Source organism: Lindgomyces ingoldianus (genome assembly GCF_010093535.1).
Source record: "Lindgomyces ingoldianus strain ATCC 200398 unplaced genomic scaffold BDR25scaffold_7, whole genome shotgun sequence".
In the NCBI taxonomy this organism is placed as follows: Eukaryota; Fungi; Ascomycota; class Dothideomycetes; order Pleosporales; family Lindgomycetaceae; genus Lindgomyces; species Lindgomyces ingoldianus.
In genome coordinates, this window is record NW_022985168.1 from 957279 (window position 1) to 977578 (window position 20300).

The window sequence follows — 20300 nt, forward strand, 5'->3', positions numbered from 1 at the left end:
GGGGGGGGGGGGGGGGGGGGGGTAGCAGGTAACTAGTGTTAATTATTCTTCTTCTTCTAAGTCTGTGCAAAGGAAAGGAATATTTATCTGTTTATGTGTATAACTGTAACACAAGACTGTGTTACGTGACGCCTAATAGTGTATCTAAATACTTCTATTTAGATAATAACTAAACTTAAATGTATATAAGCCTTTAGTTTTTAAAAAAAATTTTTACTAACTTAATTAAAGCTAAAAATTAGCTAGCTATTATTTACTTTTAAGTATTACTTTACTTATAAGCTTACTTTATAATAAGTAATTTAGTTATGTATAAAGTTTTTAGCTTAGCGCCTATATACTTTTTTAAAAAAGTAAAATATCCTATATTAAATAGCTATAAAAAGTGTAATAAGTAAAAAAGTATATAAATAGTAATAATTTTACTATCTTTATAGTATTACAAAAAATAGAGTAAGTTATTAGTAAAGCTTACTATACTTAATATATTTAAGTTAATAAAATATAAAGTTAAGTAAAATCTTTTTTTAAAATATACTAATTAGTTAGTTATAATTTTTTATATTGTTTTAAAAAAATGTATACTTAATTTAAGTACACTTTTATATTAATTTATATGTACTTTACTCTAGTATATATTATATAAAATATATTTAAATTATAGTTAGCTATGTGTAACAGCGCAGGCAAGACAATGGGTCCGAATGCGGAGGGAATCCACTCAGAGGCATATGGGAGTGCGTGGGGACTCTGAACCTGGGAATGCCATTGACACCTATAGGCCTTGTACAAAAGGATATCAGAAAACTACTAAGCTAGCTACAGGGGCGAGGTGCGACTAAATACATGAGGGAATAGGGGTAACAGCAGGGGTTGGGGCCAGGTCGAGGTCGGGGCCGATACAAGGGCCTTCCGGAGGTTCCGGGCGACTTGAGATGGAACGATTTATAAGGATTGTTACACTATGTTTATTCTATGTTTTTAGCTATATTAGTGTGTTAGAGATTAGCATTAGCTATGTTAGAGATTAGCATTAGCTATATTAGTGTGTTAGAGATTAGTATTAGCTATGCTTAGTTATATGCTGTAATTAGTTACATGCTATAGTTAAATATTATTATTATATATCTATTACCTGTCTAATACTAATTTACTAAGCATTATGCTGCAACTATATAACAGCATAGGCAAGACAATAGGTCTAAATGCGGTAGGAATCTACTTAGAGGCATATAAGAGTGCGTAGAGACTTAGAACCTAGGAATGCTATTAACACCTATAGGCCTTATATAGAGGATATTAGAAAACTATTAAGCTAGCTAAAAAAAAAGGTGTAACTAAATACTTAAAGAAATAAAAGTAACTATAAAAAATAAAGTTAAGTTATAGTTAAAGCTAATATAAAGACTTATTAAATAAGTTTTAAGCAACCTAAAATAGACTAATTTATAAAAATTATTATAAACTATTCTTTAACCTAAATAACTTACTATAAAGATAGAATAGTAAGTAGCATAGATAGCACTAAAAGTAAGCTTTTAAAGAAAAATAGAAGTGTATTATAAAAGAGACAAATTACTGCTAAGCCTTACTTATTAGAATTTATACTTATATACAAAGCACAGGTTATGTGACCTCTAAACAGATTAGAGGAGGCTATACTAGCCCGCTCTAGGACATCTAGCCTTACACCTACTTTAATGTGCTAACTATTGCTCTAAGCAAGCTTTGCTTTTACAGATTATTTATAAACTGTTGTAGTATTTTATTTATAATTAAACTTTATTATAAACTTAAAGCAGTGCTTAACTTACATACTAGGCTAGTTTAAGCTAACCTAGCCTAGATTACACTCTGCGCGTAAGAAATTAGCTATATTAGCTATAGCTATAAGCTTAAAAAAATCTATGTGTAATAAGTTTAAGTATGTACTTAATAACTACTTTTTTTTTAAGCTTAGTTAGATTTTTTAATTTAGGCTAGCATTCTGCTTATAAAGGCTGTCTAGCGCGTTAATTACTTAGTGTTATGTAAGAAACATTATAAATAGCTATAGCATGTTATAAGAAGAGTTTTAAGTCTTATTTAAAAGCTTAAAAAGTAAGCTATATCTAACATTTTTTAGAAGATTTAATCTAGTGTTGTTGTTAAGGCATTATGTAGATAGGTAGAGTTTAGTAGAGGCTTGGCAAAAGTGGCCGGCTAACCTTGTTAGGTACGTTAGTGTAAAAGTTGCTTGTTTTACTAGTTTACTTTCTATTAAAAGTAGTAGAATGCACATTTTTGTTAGTTCTAGTAGTAGATCTAAAACAACTTCTAGTGTGCAAGTGCTATTTTACAGTAGAAGCATTATAAGTTTTTATATATAGTAACCTATCCTGTTAGGAAATTAGTGTCATCCTGTTAGAGCGTGCTGTTGTAGAGCTACTATCCTGCTAGATGTTTTATAGCCTAATGTTTATTACAGTACCTATTAGTATATAGATACTACTTAGTTAGGCATTTATCTATACTTATTCGACAGTAATTAGTTGTTATTACGTCTATCTAGAGTATTTCTTTATTTATATAATTCTAATAGAGTGTCTTTTCTATTTACATGCTAATTCTATGTAGTTAGTGCTTTTATAGATAACATATTATTACTATTTACTTCTATTTAGCATTTCTTTTTTTTAGAGAGAGTAAGAGTAGGTAAAGGTGTTACTACTCTTTCTAGGCTTAGTAGTAGTACTATAAACATGTCTAATATTACCTCTAGGTTGTCTTTCTAGTATATTATATTTTTAAAGAAATTTTATTAATAGGTTTTTATAAGAATATTATAGTCTCTTATAGTAATTATAGAGACTGCTGTGTATGTCTCTATGTTATTGCGTATATCAGCCTAATAGTAGAGTATGCTGTAGTGCTGCAGCTTGTGGTTCTTGCTGTATATCTAGCATTTTTTTCTAGAGGAATTAGCGTGCTAATCTCTGTACATAGATACATTCTAGAGGTACTTTAAGAGAAAAGTGTTCTTCTCTCTTAATTATGTTTTTAATGTATTCTTCTATCTAAAATGCGCCTTTGTGTCTTTTATAAACTATAGCTTGTTGTAATACCTAGTATAGTTTATAGCTATTATAAACCTCTACTTTCTAGTAGTTTCTAGAGCAATTTATAGATTTATAGTTCTCTCTACATTACTAGTAAAGTCCTTAGTTAAGTTGTTCTTTAATATTAGTAGAAGTTAACTTTATTTCTATACTATAGGCTTTTATTACTGTTATAGTATGTTTATTCTCTACCTTCTTAAAGTCTAGGCATTTTTGTTAGAAGTAGCTTACTTTTCTATAGTTTAGGTAATTATTATTTTTTATCTGTATTTTTTTCTTTTTTATAAGAGGTAGTTGCGTTTGCTTTCTTTTATTATAGGTTTATTTTTTATGTTTTTCTTTTATAGCTTTAGCTTTACTAAGATTTATTAGTTTTTTATTATATAATAAGTTTTTTTTTAGGTAAAAAAAATTATTTTTTACTCTATATTACCTCTTTTCTTTTTTAACTCTCTCTTGTAGAGTTAGTTATTATATAATGTTGCTACTTTTATAAAGTTTTTAAGCTTTTTAAGTTTTCTTATATAAAAGAAATTATTCTTTACTTTGTTATTAAGTCCTTTATAGAACATTTTACACAGCGCCTTTTAATCTATTTAACTACATTAAGCCTAGTACTTTTTAAACCTAGCTGTGTAGACTTAGATAGACTTTTTTAATATAGGTTATCTATTTTATTAGCTGCTATGCTTTCTTTATCTACTAGCTTATATATTATACTAAAAGCTTTTTTAAATCCTTAAATACTTTTAAATATACTTTTTATTTTATATTAAAAGAGCTAGCTATGTGATGACAAGCACTGTCTCTACTACCGTATGGAGCTGGGGAAGCAAGGCAGAGTAGGTCGGCTCTATTTCAGCTACACTAAGATAGAGAGGAGAAAGAGAGCTTTAAAGGCAGCTCTGCAGAAAAAGTGCTTGCAGCGCTAAAGCGCTAGCAAGGACGCTAGCGCTAAGTAAACTAATAGTGTTGTGCTAGTCACACCCTCTATATCCTAATTAGCTGCATAGGCAGCTTGTTATGTAAAGCGCGACAGAGCTCTCTGCGTAGGACTGTCACATTACCCCCTTCTAAGGCAGTCTTGTCCTTAAGACTAGGTAGTTTAGCGCCTTTACATTAGTCTTTAAACTAGTTAAGACCTTAGCGCAGGTTAATTATTAACCTTTATAAGTTTTATATTCTTGCCTTTTTTATATGCTTGCAACTAGGCGTCTAGTTGCGCTAGCAGACTAGGCTTAGTAGGATATGCTTAGTAGAAGTCCTTTACCTTATATAGAGCTCTAAGGAATCTGTTAGCATTATACTAGGTAGGGTTAGGATTATAGCCTACCTATAAGGCTTAGTATTAGAGACGCCTGCAGTAGACGCAACTATCTAGAATGTTCTAAACCTGCTACTTAGGGTGACTATTAACCTTAATTAGCTTCTCTAGGGGCTTAACCTAACCTAGCAGCATTGTAGGTGCTGCCTGCTGTAGGCAGTCTACATGGAAGACATTATGCATTCTTATGTATAGAGGGAGCTTAAGCTAGTATAAATAACCTCTTATGCCTATAATTAGATAGAGCCTATACATCTGCTAGTTAAGCTTCTAGCTAGGGCGCCCTATAGTAAAGCCCTTAAAGGTTATGTATACCTTATTACTTACTATAAAGTTAGGCTTATACTACTTTTTGTTTACCTAAGCTGCTTACTGCTTTTAGGCTTAAGTAATGCCCTTTCTTATAATCTTAATTACTTATTATATAGTGTTATAGTAGAGCTTAGCATAGCTTTAAGCCTTCTTACATAAAATCTGCTCTAGCGCAGTTAGTAAGCGTCTTATACGTGCCTTCTAGTTCTAGTAGTGTGTTAGATAATAGCTAAACTTAATTTTAAACAGTAATAACCTTATTGTCTTATGCAGTAGAAATGCTTAAGCCTAGTCTATATAGGGCAGCAGGTCTAACTAGTTGTCTTAGAAGTAATTAACAAATAGACATAGTTGCTAGTTAATATACTAATTTAGCACCTTTATGTTGCTATTAGTCTAAGAATAGTAGAGTGTAAAAAGCTTTTATTTAACACTAGTAAAGCAGTAAAGCTTGTCTATAAATGCAGAGATAAACTATAGTCTATAGTTAAAGACAATTAATTAAGGGGGTCTATAGACGCGCTAGATATGGCAATAGTATAGGTCTGCAGCCCCTACAGCAGTAATAGTCTTATAGCATAGTAGTAAGAAGCAGCGCTTACTTAGACAGTCTACTATAATAAACATGTTATTATAGCTAGCTTAATTAAGTAGGAATAACTTAAAATTTATAAAAATGTTTTACTATGCTTACTTAAGTATTAGTAGTAGCTTAAAAAGCCCTAAGGTCTTATCTTAAAAGATATAGCTCTACTAATAAGCTTTATAGGCGCTAATGTAGGTCTTAATGTCCTAGCTTATGCTTAGCTAGTAGTACTACTTGCGCAGCAGCTTAGTTGTTTTCCTAGTTCTAGAATGTGCAGTAAGTTACGTTATATAAATAGTGTAGATAAGGTAGGTCCTTAGAAACTAGACAGCTAGAACTATAAGCTTTCCTTTTTTTAGTAGTAGGCCTTTAGCGTTAATCTTTTATTATAAGCTAAAATCCTGCGCTTTATTACAGCAGTATTATAAGCTTTTATAATTCTAATTAGTATCTAGAATCTAATTAATAAGCTTATATAGTTAATCTATTAGCAGTAGCTCTATAAGCTTCTTATTTAGTAGAAGGGTGCTCTGCAAGGCAGCGCGTAATTAAGTAATAAGACTAACACTAATCTACTTTTAGCTTAAAAAAAAGTGTGTATAAGTAGCTTTATTTTTTTCTTTCTATGTCTTAAGCTTTTTCTGCTTCCTTAACAGCGCGTCTGCAACAACATTAGCAGTGCCTAGGCAGTAGGTTAGTGTAAGGTTAAAGTCTACTATTAGTATAGCTTATTATATCTAGTAAAAGGTAAGCTTATGCTTAACAGTAAAGTACTTAAAAGCTTAGTAGTTAGTAATTACTATAAATAGCTTATCTTATTATAGGCTTATTAGCTACACTTACTACTCTTATAAGCCTTAGATAACTATAAGCATCTTTTTATTATATATGTTATAGTTTATTTATAGCAGGCTTATAGTCTTAGAGTAGAACGCTATAGAGCGCTAGATGCTATTGTCCTGCAGCTGTAATAGTACTTCTATAACAACTTTATTGCTTATGTTAGTCTTTATACACATCTTATAATTTAGTAAGTAGTGTGTAAGGATATTATTTAATAGCATAAAGTCTTTAGCGCGCTTAAACACAGCTAACTTATACTCTTCTAAAGGATGCTAGGCGCCACGCTTAAGCAGCTTTGTAAGTGGCTATATAATGCAACTATAGTCCTTAAGAAAGGCGCAGTAGAAGTTGCAGAACTCTAGGAACAACTGTAGGCTTTTAATTAAGGTTAGTATAGGCTAGTCTTAGACAGCAGCTACCTTAGTAGAGTCCTTACAGATTCTGTCTATACTAATAATAAAACTTAAGAATTTTGTTTTAGTAACTATAAATTTACTTTTTTTAAAGTTAATCTATAAGCTAGCGTCTTACAGACAACATAAAACTTTAGTAATATATGCCTTATGCTATAAGAGGTTGTCTAAGTAGATTAGAATATTATTAAAGTAGGCTATATAAAAGTTATTAAGTAGGCTATATAAAACCTAATTAATATATTACTAGAAAGTTATAAAGCTGTTATAAAGTCTAAAAGGTAGCACATAATACTTATAGTTACTATAGCGTGTTTAGAAAGTAGTTAAGTCCTTAACCTTTTTAGTAAGCTAAATGTAATAGAATACTTATTATATGTTAAGCTTAGTAAAGACCTTAGCTATAGCTAGCTATGTAAGCGTCTTCTAAATTAAAGGTATTAAGTAAGTGTCTTTTTTTATAATTATATTAAGCTTATAATAGTTTACATAGAACCTCTACCCTTTTCCTAGCTTCTTAGTAAACAAGACTAGAGAAGCGTAGCTAGCATTGCTGTGTGTAATAAATCTGCGTTACAGGTAGTTGTCTAGATAGTCCTTGACTAGCCTAAGCTGCTCTAGAGACATGCTGTATAGTAGGCTACTTAATAAGGTGTTCTCTACTATTAGCTTAATATTATAGTTAACACTAGGTTAGTGCAGCAGCAGTTTATCTAAGTCTCTTTTTAAGAAGTAGGCTAGCATAGCTCTAGCGTACACAGAGGATAGTAACTTCTTAAGTATTAGCTGTTAGAGCTTATTCTTAGAATTAACTATTATAGGTGCTTAACAGTCTTTAATTAGTTAATTAACCTTATAGACGCTAATATGTCTAATTACAACATCTCTGCGCCTTATGTGTAGTATAAACACAGCAGTGTTAATCACGTTTACCTCTAGCCCTGCCTTAGCAAGTGCTTTTCTAGAGATAGCTAGTTAACATTAGCGCGCTTAATTAGCGCTAAGAGGTATTAGTTAAAAATTAAGTTACTTTTTTATTTTTTTTAAGTTCTACTACTAATTATGCTTTTAAGTTAATTAAAGTTAGTATTAATTAATTTTTAATATTTTTATAAACTTATCTTATTAGTTAGTGTCTGCTTAATAAGATTAGTTAATTTATAAAGACGTGCTACACATAAAGATAATAATATTACACTTATAGTCCTATGTTTAATTATTATCTAGCTACTAAATTAATTATTCTTTATAGTTAATCTAAACACTAGCCTTTTTAAAAACCTTACAGCCTATAATTAAGTTATAACAGCCTGTGTTATAAAAAATAAAAAGTGTAGGCAGCTAGTAGCTGTTAATTACTAGATTTATGTAAAAGTACTTGTCTACTTGTCTATTTAGTTAATTATTATATCCTGTAATAAGAATAGACTTAATGCTAAGCATTTTAGGCTATAGGTGCTTCTAGATTATCTGCAGGTGTTATAGGTAGATTAGATTATAGCTGCTAGCCCTTATATTAATAAGACTATTTAAGCGTACAGTAATTCCTCTAGCAGAGACGCAGCAAGGCAGCATAAAAAGCTTACTACTAAATAGCAGCTTACGCAGCTTCTATGCTAGCGCTTTATTTATTAACTCTAAAGAGAAAACTTTTTTTAGAGTAAGTCTTTCTTTAATTTACTGTCCTTACTAGAGCTTATAGTGTTTAGCTTCTGCGCTGCTTCTATAGCTTTGCTTTTAGCGTAGGCATAAGAGCAGTTGCAACTTATATGTTCTAGCTAATAGCATAAGTAGTAAGTTATAGCATCTTTTATTAAAGCTGCCTACACTTAGGGTGTTGCTAGAGTTATTAGAGCAGTAGTAGTAGCAGCAGGTTAAAGAATATTCTAACGTGTAAGCTTCTCTTAACCTCTCTGCGCGTGTTACGCGCTTAACTCTGCAGTAGACCTCTATAGTAAAAAGGATATCTAGTAGGCTTACTTTATGTAATTAAAGAAGCTAACTATTAAGTTATTATAGTAAGTCTTTATGTGTACTTAAAGCTAACTTAATAAGGCGTTATAGATCTTATTCTTCTACTGCTTAAGCAGCAGCTTAGCTTTATTTATAAGGTATATAAACTAGGCTTTAAAGTTTTTAAAATCCTAAAATAGCTTTATCTTAAGCTAGTAAAGCTTAGTCTTAGCTTTTATTTACTAGTTAGTATTTTTAAAGTTTTTTTCTAAAAAGCTTATAATATTTTTAGTTATTACTAGCTTACTTTACTACTTTTAGGCTTTAAAGTAGAAAACTAGTTAACTTAGTGCTTAACTACTTACTTTACTTTTAGTATAGTGTACTTAAGTGTTTTTCTCTTTTATAAGGTTACTATCTGCAGGTATAAAGTAGTCTATGTTATAAAGTAGCTTACTTATTAAGAGGTCTTTCTAGTAGTTAAATTTAACATTATTTTTACTTATAAACCTAGGCAGATCCTCTGCTTTAGCTAACAGTTTTAGCCTAGCTCCCTAGCTTATAGTACTAATATAAGAAAAGTTAGGTGTCTTTAGCATAGCTAGGTTAAATTATAGTTGTTTTTTTAGTGTAGTTAGTATAGGTGTGCCTCTTAGCGCTTAATAAGCTTTATTTAAGAGGAATAATTAGTTACACGCTAGCATAGTAGTAGCCTTAAGTTTTTTAACTTTATTTTTATAATTAGCTAGGTGTTTAAGGGTTTTATTTAGTAAGCTTTAAAGCTTTTATAGCTTTTTACTAACCTTTGCTTACTTAGCTTTTGCTACATTAACTGCTTTAGTAAAAGTATTAGTATAGTTTTAATAAGCTTACACTTTTAATAACTGCTATAGTAGCTTGTTTACTATAACTGTGTAATCTACAGCTATAAGGTTTAGTAAGTCTAAGTAAAGGCTAATTAAATTATAATTAGTAGTACTTTAGGTAATAGCCTTTGTCTAAAATAATAGTGCTTTCTTAGCCTACTAAGCGCGCGCGTGTGTAGTTTTAATAGCGTAGTCCTTTTTAAACACATTGTTAGTGTAGAACTAGGCCTAGCATAGCAGCGTTCTTAGTTTAGGCGTATAGGCGTTGCTAGTAGGCTAGGTAGTAGAATTAACACGCATTTTAATTCTTAACAGCTTTTCTATTTTAGTGCTCTTAGCTCTTTCTCTCTACTCTAGGGTCTAGCAGTCTGTAGAGGTATAGTGTAGTGTGAGCCCTAGGTCTAGTGACGGTGGGGCTAATAGTTAATTAGTGGTGGGTTTGTACGTAGGTTTGTACAGAGCCTGCGGCTCTCTTCGCGTTGTTGCGGTGGTAGTCAGTACAGTAGGCCCCCCCCTATAGTTAATTTAAACTAGAGCAGCAGCACTCCTAGCTTAAGGCTTCTTAATAAGGTATAATAATCTAATTATTACTTAGTGTTACTTTTACAGTTACCTAGCCTAACTAGGGCTTTAAGGCAGATAGCTATTATTAACAAACTAAGGCTTAGCCTAGTTATACTAGCAGATTTATCTAAGTAAGGGTTAGTTAGTAGATTAAGCTCTTAGAGCTAACTGCATAGTAGACCTAGATATTATGTTACTATTCTTTAGCTAAATAAGATAATTTTAGTGTAATGTAATAATAAGCACTATCTCTACTACTATATAAAGCTAGAGAAGTAAGGCAGAGTAGGTTAGCTTTATTTTAGCTACACTAAAATAGAAAGAAGAAAGGGAGCTTTAAGGGCAGCTCTGCAGAAGAAGTGCTTACAGCGCTAAGGCGCTAGTAAGGACGCTAGCGCTAAGTAAACTAATAGCGTTGCGCTAGTTGCACCCCCTATATCCTAATTAGCTGCACGGGCAGCTTGTCATGTGAAGCGCGACAGAGCTCTCTGCGTAGGACCGTCACAAGCTATATACATCTTATAGTTTCTCTAGTTGTTAGCATATAGTTAGAACTACACTGCAAAGTGTCTATCTAGGTAGAGTCTTATCTACTAGATTATTTCTTTGTCTGTTTAGAATGCTCCTTAGTTGTATGCTATGTAGAGGTAGCAATAGATAAAAATAGTTTAAGGTTTCTAGCAACTTTACTAAATAGTTTAAGTAGCGTAAGCTTTAAAAGCTTTTTAGCTATAATATTATTTCTTTTTTAAAGCTAACTATAGAGATTAGTGTAAGGCCGAGATAGCGCTTACGTGCAACGGGTATATATACTATTCTGTACTTAAAAATTAACTATTAGTTAATTATTTACACCTTTTTAGTTATATTAGCACAGTGGTATAAAGCTCTGTTCTTACATAATAATTAACTAATAGTAGGGTATAGTTAGTGTTTAACCTCTACCTTAGTTAGCTTTAAGCTAGTTTTTAGACTAAAACATAAGGTAGCCTCTTCTAGCGCTACGTTGTTGCTGCTAGAAGGTCTAGTGTATATAGCTTAGCTAGCGTAGGCTACTAAGCGTTGTTATTTATCCTGCGCCTCTAGGCCGCAGGTAGTCAGCCTCTAGCTAGTAACTAAGTCATGCGCAAGGCGTCTCTAAGCTGCGGGTAGGTCATGTGACGCCTAGGACATGCGTCTGCTAAGAAGGGGGATAATGTAAGGCTAAGATAGCGCTTACGTGCGACAGGTATATATACTATTCTGCACCTAAAAATTAACTGTTAGTTAATTATTCACACCTTTTTAGTTGTATTAGCGCAGTGGTACAGAGCTCTGTTCTTACAATTAGCAATCTCTAGCTTTATAATGTTAATTTAGCTTACAAGTTCTGCCTTGTTTTACGTAGAGGGCTAGGTACTTTCTAATAGTGCTAACTTAACTATTAAGGCATTAATTAGAGGAATTAAAGAGTTTACACTTTCTAGGTAGTAGTAATTAATGTTACAATTTCTACTTACTAGCGCGTCTTATAAGAGACGCGTGGTTTAGTACGCAGGCCTTGTAAGAGGTTTTAGGTATTAGTGTAAGGTCGGATGTCCTAGAACAGGCTAGTATGGCCTCACTTAACCTGTTTGGGGGTCACATGACCTGTGCTTCGTATTTAAGCATGAATCCTGACAAGCGAGGCTTGGCAGCGATTCGTCTCTCTTACAATACACTTCTATCTTTCTCCGAAACCTTGCTCTCAATGCTATCTGTGCTATCTACTATCCCATCTTTACAATTAGAGGAAAGAGTAGAAAGGTACGCGGGTGTACAGTCTAAGCAGCTGGCTACAAAAGGGTCTAGAGGTGTTAGCCTGTCATGGTTTGCCCTAGTCTGCTGTATAAGAAGCAAGGGAAACAATCTTAATAAGATAACAATTAGAGTATATATCTAGTGCAAGATATATAATAGTATAGTGTCTTTAAAAACTACTAATACTACTTAGTCTATGTAAGGATAAGACTAAACATTAACTATAACCTCTAAATCATAGTTAAGATCAAGACTATATACATAGGGTTGCGCGTCGTGCGCGTCGTGCTTGCTATGCGCGCATTCAAAGAAGGGAACATTCCCCTAGGATTGTAGCCAAGGGTATTCCTTCTTCCTCTGCTTTTAGTCTGTGTCTATGCGTAACATCACGTGACTCTTCTTGCGCTGTTACAAAGAGGTTCCACCACTAATTGTCTTGCAATCCAGTGGCTGTCCGACACTCGCTTATAGTCTACTCAGGGACTGTAACATATATTAGTGTAGAAAAAGTAGTTTAGTAGGGTCTTAGTAAAAGTAAGCAACTTAGTTGTGAAAGCAACTTGCCTGTAGTGTACGTTACTCTTCTTAGCAATTAGTACTTCCCTTTGTACTGTTGTCTAAACCCTCTTCACCCTCTAATTCAGCCCTTCGCGCCTAACATATCCTTATAGCAAGCATCTTAGTCTGCAGGACGTCACCGCCCGTAACACTTTAGCTATTACAGCAAGACTAGTTACAATTCCTACACTTATAAGGTAAAGATAAATGATGCTAATAGTAAACCCTTTAAATAATATTATTTTATTCTATAAGGAAATATAACTTGTTGTAGTGTTACGCATCAGCGCTGCGCAGGCGGTTCGCGTTGGTGAGGTGGCCTACTTGCTTGAGTGGCCCACTCGCTTGTGAAGTACGTGTAATGAGGTAGGCGCCCTGCCGGCCAAGCTGATACTATACGACTTTCCCCACTGTACCAAAAGGTACGCACGAGAATACTTAAGCTAAGTATTCCCGCATAGTATAATATATATGTAGATAATGCTAGGGCTAGCACTAGCACTAGCGGTTGCCTCTAGTCTAGCCTAAACCTCTATAAGCGAGAGAAGGCCACGTGGTTGACCGTGCCTACCTTGTTACAGTACGTTATTCTATTTTGTACCATCTGTTCGCTCCTAATTGCTGTGGAACTCTCATGTAACCCAACTGCCGGGGCTTACAAATGCGCTAGTACTATATACAAGGAATTATTCAATGAAATCTTACTGTATATACCAAATAACATTGCTGTTTTCCAACTGAAATAAACCCCTGCAATATGAGCAAGTCTCAGAAATTTGTTTCTGAAATAGAAACTCGCTACTCTCGGACAGGAGTAAGCTTGCACTTTAAAGGGTGCTTCTGCCACAGCGTGTATACCTCTTGAGTGTCCCAGTCATTGGACTCTTCATTGAGCAAGAGGTCGAAGTGGAATATGATCTTCGCGAGGATGATGCGCATTTCGTGGTACGCAAGACTAACGGTGAAGTCAATTGCCAGATTCCCAGGTACTGTAGGCATTAGGAAGACTCACTTCTTTCCAAGACAGTTCCTAGGACCATAAGCGAAAGGTTGTAGAGCGTGTTTGTTGTCCGAATTGAATTTCCCATCGGCTTCAGAGGTCCAACGCTCGGGAATGAAAGAATTGGGCTCTGCGAAGTTCTTCTCGGAACGGTACATGGCGAGCTGTTGGACCTGGACGGTGGTCTATATGAGGGATTAGCACGATTATTAATGCTTGTCACTCAAGTCAAACATACTCCTCCAGGGATATAGTCTCCGCAGATCTGAACACCCTGCGGTGGAACAAGATGAGGCAGTCCAATTGGGACTGGAGGATACATGCGAAGGCCTTCTTCGAGACAAGCATGCAGATACTTGAGACGCTGGAGTCCTTCAATGGTGATATCCTCGTCGCTCTGGAACGCGCCTCGAATTTCCGCTGCCAGTTTCTTGAGGACCTCAGGGTGCTTCAGGAGGTAGTAAGTCAGACCGGAAAGTAGAGTAGCAGTGGTCTCGGTCCCAGCAATCATGAAAACAGTCGTGTTAGCGTACATCTCACCCTTGGACAGACCACGGCCTTCCTTTGCGTTTAGAACTAAGTTCCAGATATCGGGTTGATCGGAGCCACGAGCGATACGGCGGTCAACACGGTCAACGCAGTACTGGAAGTGGACAACGCGCTTCTTCTGGAAAGTATTCCCAGTGAGTTTCTTAGCGAGGGTATACAGGCTTGGCCAGTAGCGGATGATGCCAGCCTTAGAACCTGTTCGGATCGACTTAAAGATATTGGTAACCCACGGAATGTATTCCTCGTTTGTCAACAGATACAAAGGCTCACCGAATGCAAGATCAGACATGATATCGAAGGTGGTGTAGTTGTACATACGCACCATATCGATGACATGGTTTTTATCTTTGTTATAGGATTCCTTGATCTTATGGACGAGCAAATCGGCGTACCTAGCGAAAAGTCCTTCCTGTTGCTTCAACGCCTTATCGGAGAAGGCGTTGGAAAAGATGCGGCGGGTGCGAGCGTGGTCGACATCGTTGGCTGAGATGATCGTGTGGACATCGTTGATAGCCGGAACGTACCAGCTGGGGTGCTTAATGGGCTTTGGCTGGCCGGGCTTCTGGTGGCCGTGAACATCTTTCCAGGCGCGGTGGTCGTTGAAGCTGAGTTCATTCGGTGAAACACGGACAACGTGGCCATATTTGTGATGCAGTTCTACCATTAAGTTATGGTATTGCCCTTTCCAGATACTGTAAACGGCAGGAATTTGCGTAATAGCATGGAGCTTTGGGCCGGGGAAATTTCGTAGAGGATGGAAGTAGAGTCTGTAGATGGCAGTTCCGATGAAGCGAAGAGCAACCTATGCTTCGATGTTAGCAATGAGAGAGGGATTGATAACTAGGTCTAACTGACAAATACCACCAGTCCCAAGACTGCCTTACTGAAAGTAAGAGTATGTATGATATGTGAAGGGAGAATGAGCGGAAGAGTTGACGAAGACATGATGATCGAGCACTGCTAATGCCAATGTTGATCGTTTCCTTTCAGTCTCAAGATTCAGGAATAACAAAACGAGGAGGACAAGGATGGTTATAAACACTCTTGCCCTTCCACGTCTTTCTCTATTCCAACTAGGACTTTGCTAATTACTGCTCAGAAAAGTAACGAGGCTCAATAATCCCCGGTGTTGCATCTAGGCTCGACCTCCCCATTTAGATGTCTTGAAACATGCTAGTCAGGTACACCTGTCTTTATCCCTCTTCTCATTGGATGAATAGTGTGCAATCTACAAGTCGTAGAAGCACGCACAGTCTCCACTGTGCAAACCCAATAGTCCTGCTCACTCTTACACTCACCCTTGTCATCTCTAAGTTCGGTGTTGGCTTGCAACTGGCGCCAGGCGTGCAGGTTAAGCGGGAACTACTAGACGCGCCCCAAACCCTTGGCCGCGAAGGATCATCGCAGTTTCATCTCCACCGTTGTCCACACCCTGAAAATAGAAGCCGGCTTATCTCAGCGTTGACAAGTGCACCCGCTTGACGGCCCAACTCACATCGGATTGGTGGGACGGTGCAGGGATAAGCTCTGTGGCGGAGCTTATCTTCAGCCTCACCATGGAGAGGAGGCCAGGCTGACAGCAAGGCTGGTCAAAACTGCGAAATATTTGGAGACCGCAGAATATTTAATTCTCTTCCAAGGGATCGTGATCCAACGCAGGTCATATCCTGGTAGGTGTTTCAGATCTTTCTTGATCTGATTTGATAAATCACACGAAAGATGCCATCCATCCCTGCACAAGGATTTAAAGCTCACCTCAAATGTGTCGGGTACCTGCAATCTTCATATGGTGTATATATGTATCACTGTGCAGCGAGGCTTCGGCTGTGGCACTTACATATGTTACAGTCTTTGATTTAGCGTATCTGTCGGGCCAGGTAATCGGTTATCTCAGGTGCTTAGCCGACTGTGCAGATGCCACGATCAGGCTTGACCTTAGCCGCTTGCGGCCATATCAGACCAGAATGGACAAAGAATGACCAGCCGGATGCAGCGAGACATAGAACAAAGAAGTAATGTGTATATAAGCAGTAACAAATCTATGCCTTAGAGGGCAGCAATTTGTCTAAGTCTTTAAGGATTAAACTTGTTTAGATCTTAAGTTAACTACTTTAGATAAGAGCAGTTTAGTCTGTCTTTAGTGTATTACACACCTTTATTTTTAACATTTAAATTGCTACCCCTAAGACACAGCAGACAACTCGTATTCTATCTTTCCTACCCCCGCCTACCTTAACAGAATATCGTGCTGTTTAATTAAGTAAATACGCTGTCTAGATACGCTGTCCAGAGGCGCTGTCTAGAAGACCTAATTATGCATAGCAATGCTAGAAACCTTTAGGGGCTAGCTAGAACTGCAAGGGACAATACTAGCTAAATGTAACAATTCTCATGAATCGTTCCATCTCGGGTCGCTCAGAACCTATCCGAAGAGCCCCTGTATCGGCCCCAACCCTGACTTGACCCTGTCCCCCGCAGTTACCCCTATTACCCTAAGTATTTAGTCGCACCTCTTCTCTTAGCTAGCTTAGTAGTTTTCTAATATCCTTTTATACAAGGCCTATAGGTGTTAATAGTATTCCTAGGTTATTAAGTCCCCACGCACTCCTATATGCCTCTAAGTGGATTCCTACCACATTCAGATCCATTGTCTTGCCTGCGCTGTTACACTAAATATAAGAGGTATCATACGCTAAAAGTAGCAGGGGCTATATTAGGTCTAAAGTTAATAGGCGGAGCCTGTACTTAGACGCTAAATGTAAGCATCTAATACCTAAAGCAAAGGATAGCTCTGCTATTAAGTTATAGGCATAACCTGTACCTAGACGCTAGATAGGCTACACTAGGTCTAAGGTGATAGACTGTCACGGTATCCTCCCCGGATCCCAGACATAACCGTATTAGACGCGTACTAGAGTATTATTAGTGCACGTCTGACACGAACACAACACAACACAGACATAAACTTAAGCATAAACTGCTTTAACACTAACTAAACCTAGAACAGGCTTAATTTATACCTAAAGCGCTTAGACTTTTAAGCTAAGTATTTAATTACTAATTTCTTTTTAAACCTTTCTATTCCTTACATAACATCTTGTACCTACTATAATACCTTACATAGTAATTAAACTAGACCTCTGTAAAGCTCTATAACCTTACTTATGCATAATTATAACATTACATTATGTTAAAACTCTAGCTAAGAATAGCCTCTAAATCTAATTTAATAAGCTTAGTACTTGCATAACTCTAAGCTATTAAAGTAAGCTAAAAAGCCTTCTAAGAAGCGCTTACTTTATAAGAAAGCTACTATATTATAAGCTTTAAAGCTCTTTAAAAGAACTTTAAAAAACAGCTTTACATTATTAAGCAGTTTATTTCTGCCTTAACTCCTGTTATAGTAGTAGGAACTAAGAACTTACTAGCCTTAAAGCTTACTTAGAAGTCTAGAGATAGCTTAACTTCTTTCTACCTAACACTGCCTATAACCTATAACCTTTCTAACTTAGTAATAAAATCTAACTAACTCCCTAATCCCCTACTATTTAATAGAAAACAGAAAGACCTACCTTTCTTTCTACATAAGCTCTAATATAAACTTAAAGAAAATATAGACTAATTTCTCTCTAAACACTTCTAGTTACTATATGCCTACTTTTAACTTAACTATAATATAATAGCCTTAATTAACTTACTAATAAATAAGGATATTATTAACCTAGATTAATTTATAGTGTTCTTATAAGTAACTTATAAAGACTTAAATAAAAAGTTAATAGCCCTAAGTTGCCTAAACACTTTATAATAAAGAAAAAAAAGCTTTACTTTATACTTTACTAAGTTCTGCTAACTTGCATCTAATACAGGCCTAAATAAGATAGGTCTAATTACAGCTCTATATAACTCCCTCTTAACTAAACTGTAACGCGCTATAGTAGGAGAACCTCTTCTAAACAACCTTAACGCGTATGCAAACCTAATTACTACCTACAATAATAACATAAGGTTCCTCCCTATACAAGCCCTAATACGCCCCTAAACTAGTGTAGTTGCAAATAAGGACTCTAACATAATAAAAATTAATTTAAATTATGCTTTAGTTAGTTCTAGAAAGCATAAAGATTATAAAAAAAAAAAGTTAATGCTTTAAGTGCAGTAAGCATAGTTATATCTTTTAAAACTGCTTTATTTCTCTCTCTTAAGTCTACGTAAGTAGTGCTGCTAGCACTTATTAAAGATCTTTACTATTTTAATTTTATTTCTGTAAAAGCTCTAACTTGTATTTAAGCCCTAATCCCTCTTACTACTCTTAACATAGCTGCAGCTATAGTAGTAGGAGCCTGCAAAAAGGCTTGTCCTAGGGCTAAGTTGCCTCTTAAGACTAATTTAACACTAGATCTCTGCTAACTTATAGGCTAAGTCCCCTACTAACAACTAGAAGTACTAAGTTAATATTTCTATATATTTATAATAAGGAACTATATTAGCCTTAATATAGGCTCTTATTAACTTAGAAGTAAACAGCATAAGTTACATTAATAAAGAACTAGCGTGTAAACTAAATCTTTAATTAACACTACTTACCTAAATAATTTACCTAACTAGATTTAATAGAAAATAACTTAAAAAAGGTTTTATCTTTTGTACTATAACTATTATAATTACCTACTAACACTATAAGGAGCAGATTAAGCTCTATGTAATAAACATAAGATGTTATAACCTAATTCTAGGACAACTATAGCTATATTAGCATAAGGTTGCTTTTAATTACTAAAAGTAAGTTTTAAACTTTAACTCTTTTTAATGCTAAGATATATGCTTATGCTTACACTTAAACAACACTTAAATAGCACTTAATATAGAAGGTCTCTAGACTTACTCTCTAATAACCTAGAGAAGAACTACCTAAGTAAGGCTAACAAGCTAGGCCTTTTACTAAAATAGGCTATGTAAAATAATTTAATAACTACTTAAACTTAAAAAAAAGAAAGCTTTTAAGAAACCTCTACTTACCTAATTTAGACATAAACTAGGACTTAAACAGTAGATAGACATCTGCTACATAGGACCTGCCCTATTTATAACCCTAGCTTAACAACTAAATTATAAAATCTACACAGTTATAATTTCTAATATAGACTAAGCTTTAGCTCTTTAAAAACACACTAACTTAAAAATAATAGTTTCTTAAGACTACTATAACTTATTGCATGTTTTCTTTTAAGACAAGTCTAATAAGCTTCTAATATAACATCTATATAATTACTAGATAACCTTTAAGCCTAGTAAACAACCTAGTTATAAGCTACTATATAGAATGTTACTAAATAAATTAAAAGTGCTTTAAAAATACCTTAACAAGAACCTAAAAAAAGAGTTTATTTAAGCTAGCTTTTTACTAGTAGTGTTACCTATACTATTTATAAAAAAACCTAAGAGTAGGCTTTAATTTTGCGTTAACTACTAAGAACTAAACACTGTTACTATTAAGAACTAATACTTAATTCTTTTTTTATAGAAAACTCTAAGCTAACTAAGTAAAGTAAAGTATTTTATAAAGTTAGATATTATTACTGCTTTTAATAAGCTAAAGATAGCAAAGGGTAATAAATAGCTAACAGTGTTTTAAACCTAATATAAACTATTTAAGTACCTAGTAATGCCCTTTAGCTTAGCTAACGCGCCTAGTACTTTTTAACATTTTATAAATAACTTACTCTAACCTTACCTAGACATGTTCTGCACTACGTATATTAACAATATTCTAATCTACAGCAATAGCCTTTTAGAGTATAAACAGCATGTACGCCTAGTGCTAAAGGCTATAGAAGAAGCAGGTCTGTAACTTAACATAGATAAATGCAAGTTCTACTAATTAAAGGTCACATATTTAGGATATGTAATCTCTACAGATAGCATCTAAATAGACCCTATTAAGGTTTAGACTATGCTAGATTAGTAATACCTAAAGAATGTAAAGAATGTTTAAGCCTTTATAGGATTTACTAACTTTTACTAATAATTTATTAATAACTTCTTGCAGCTAGTAAGCCCTATAATTACACTTACTAAGAAAGAAGTTTAATTTAACTTTAACTTAAATTACTAATAGTCCTTTAACTAGCTAAAGAAAGCCTTTACTAAAGCCCTAATACTCTACTACTTTAACTCTAAACTACTAATACTTATAGAAGCTAATGCCTTAGACTACATAGTAGCAGGAGTTCTTTTCTAGACTAAGCTAGACAGGACTATTAGGCCTATTATATACTTTTTAAAAAGAATAAGTCCTGTAGAAGGCAATTATAAGATCTATAATAAGAAATTACTTACTATAGTACACTGCTTTAAACAATAGCAACCTAAACTAGAAGGTGCAGCGCATCTAATACAGGTTCTATCTAACTATAAGAACTTGTAGTACTTTATAACTATAAAATAACTTAGCT

General features: G+C 34.6%; 1 protein-coding gene across 1 annotated transcript; it reads right to left on the reverse strand.

The window, feature by feature from the left end:
* Positions 1 to 13094: 13094 nt before the first annotated feature.
* Positions 13095 to 14790, reverse strand: BDR25DRAFT_323248 (cytochrome P450; the record flags this gene model as incomplete). The annotated part of the gene is made up of 4 exons (XM_033692094.1): positions 13095 to 13251; positions 13309 to 13481; positions 13535 to 14647; positions 14701 to 14790. The coding sequence occupies 4 exons, from the start codon at positions 14788 to 14790 to the stop codon at positions 13095 to 13097; spliced, it is 1533 nt and encodes a 510-aa protein (XP_033551082.1).
* Between the last annotated feature and the right edge of the window lie 5510 nt (positions 14791 to 20300).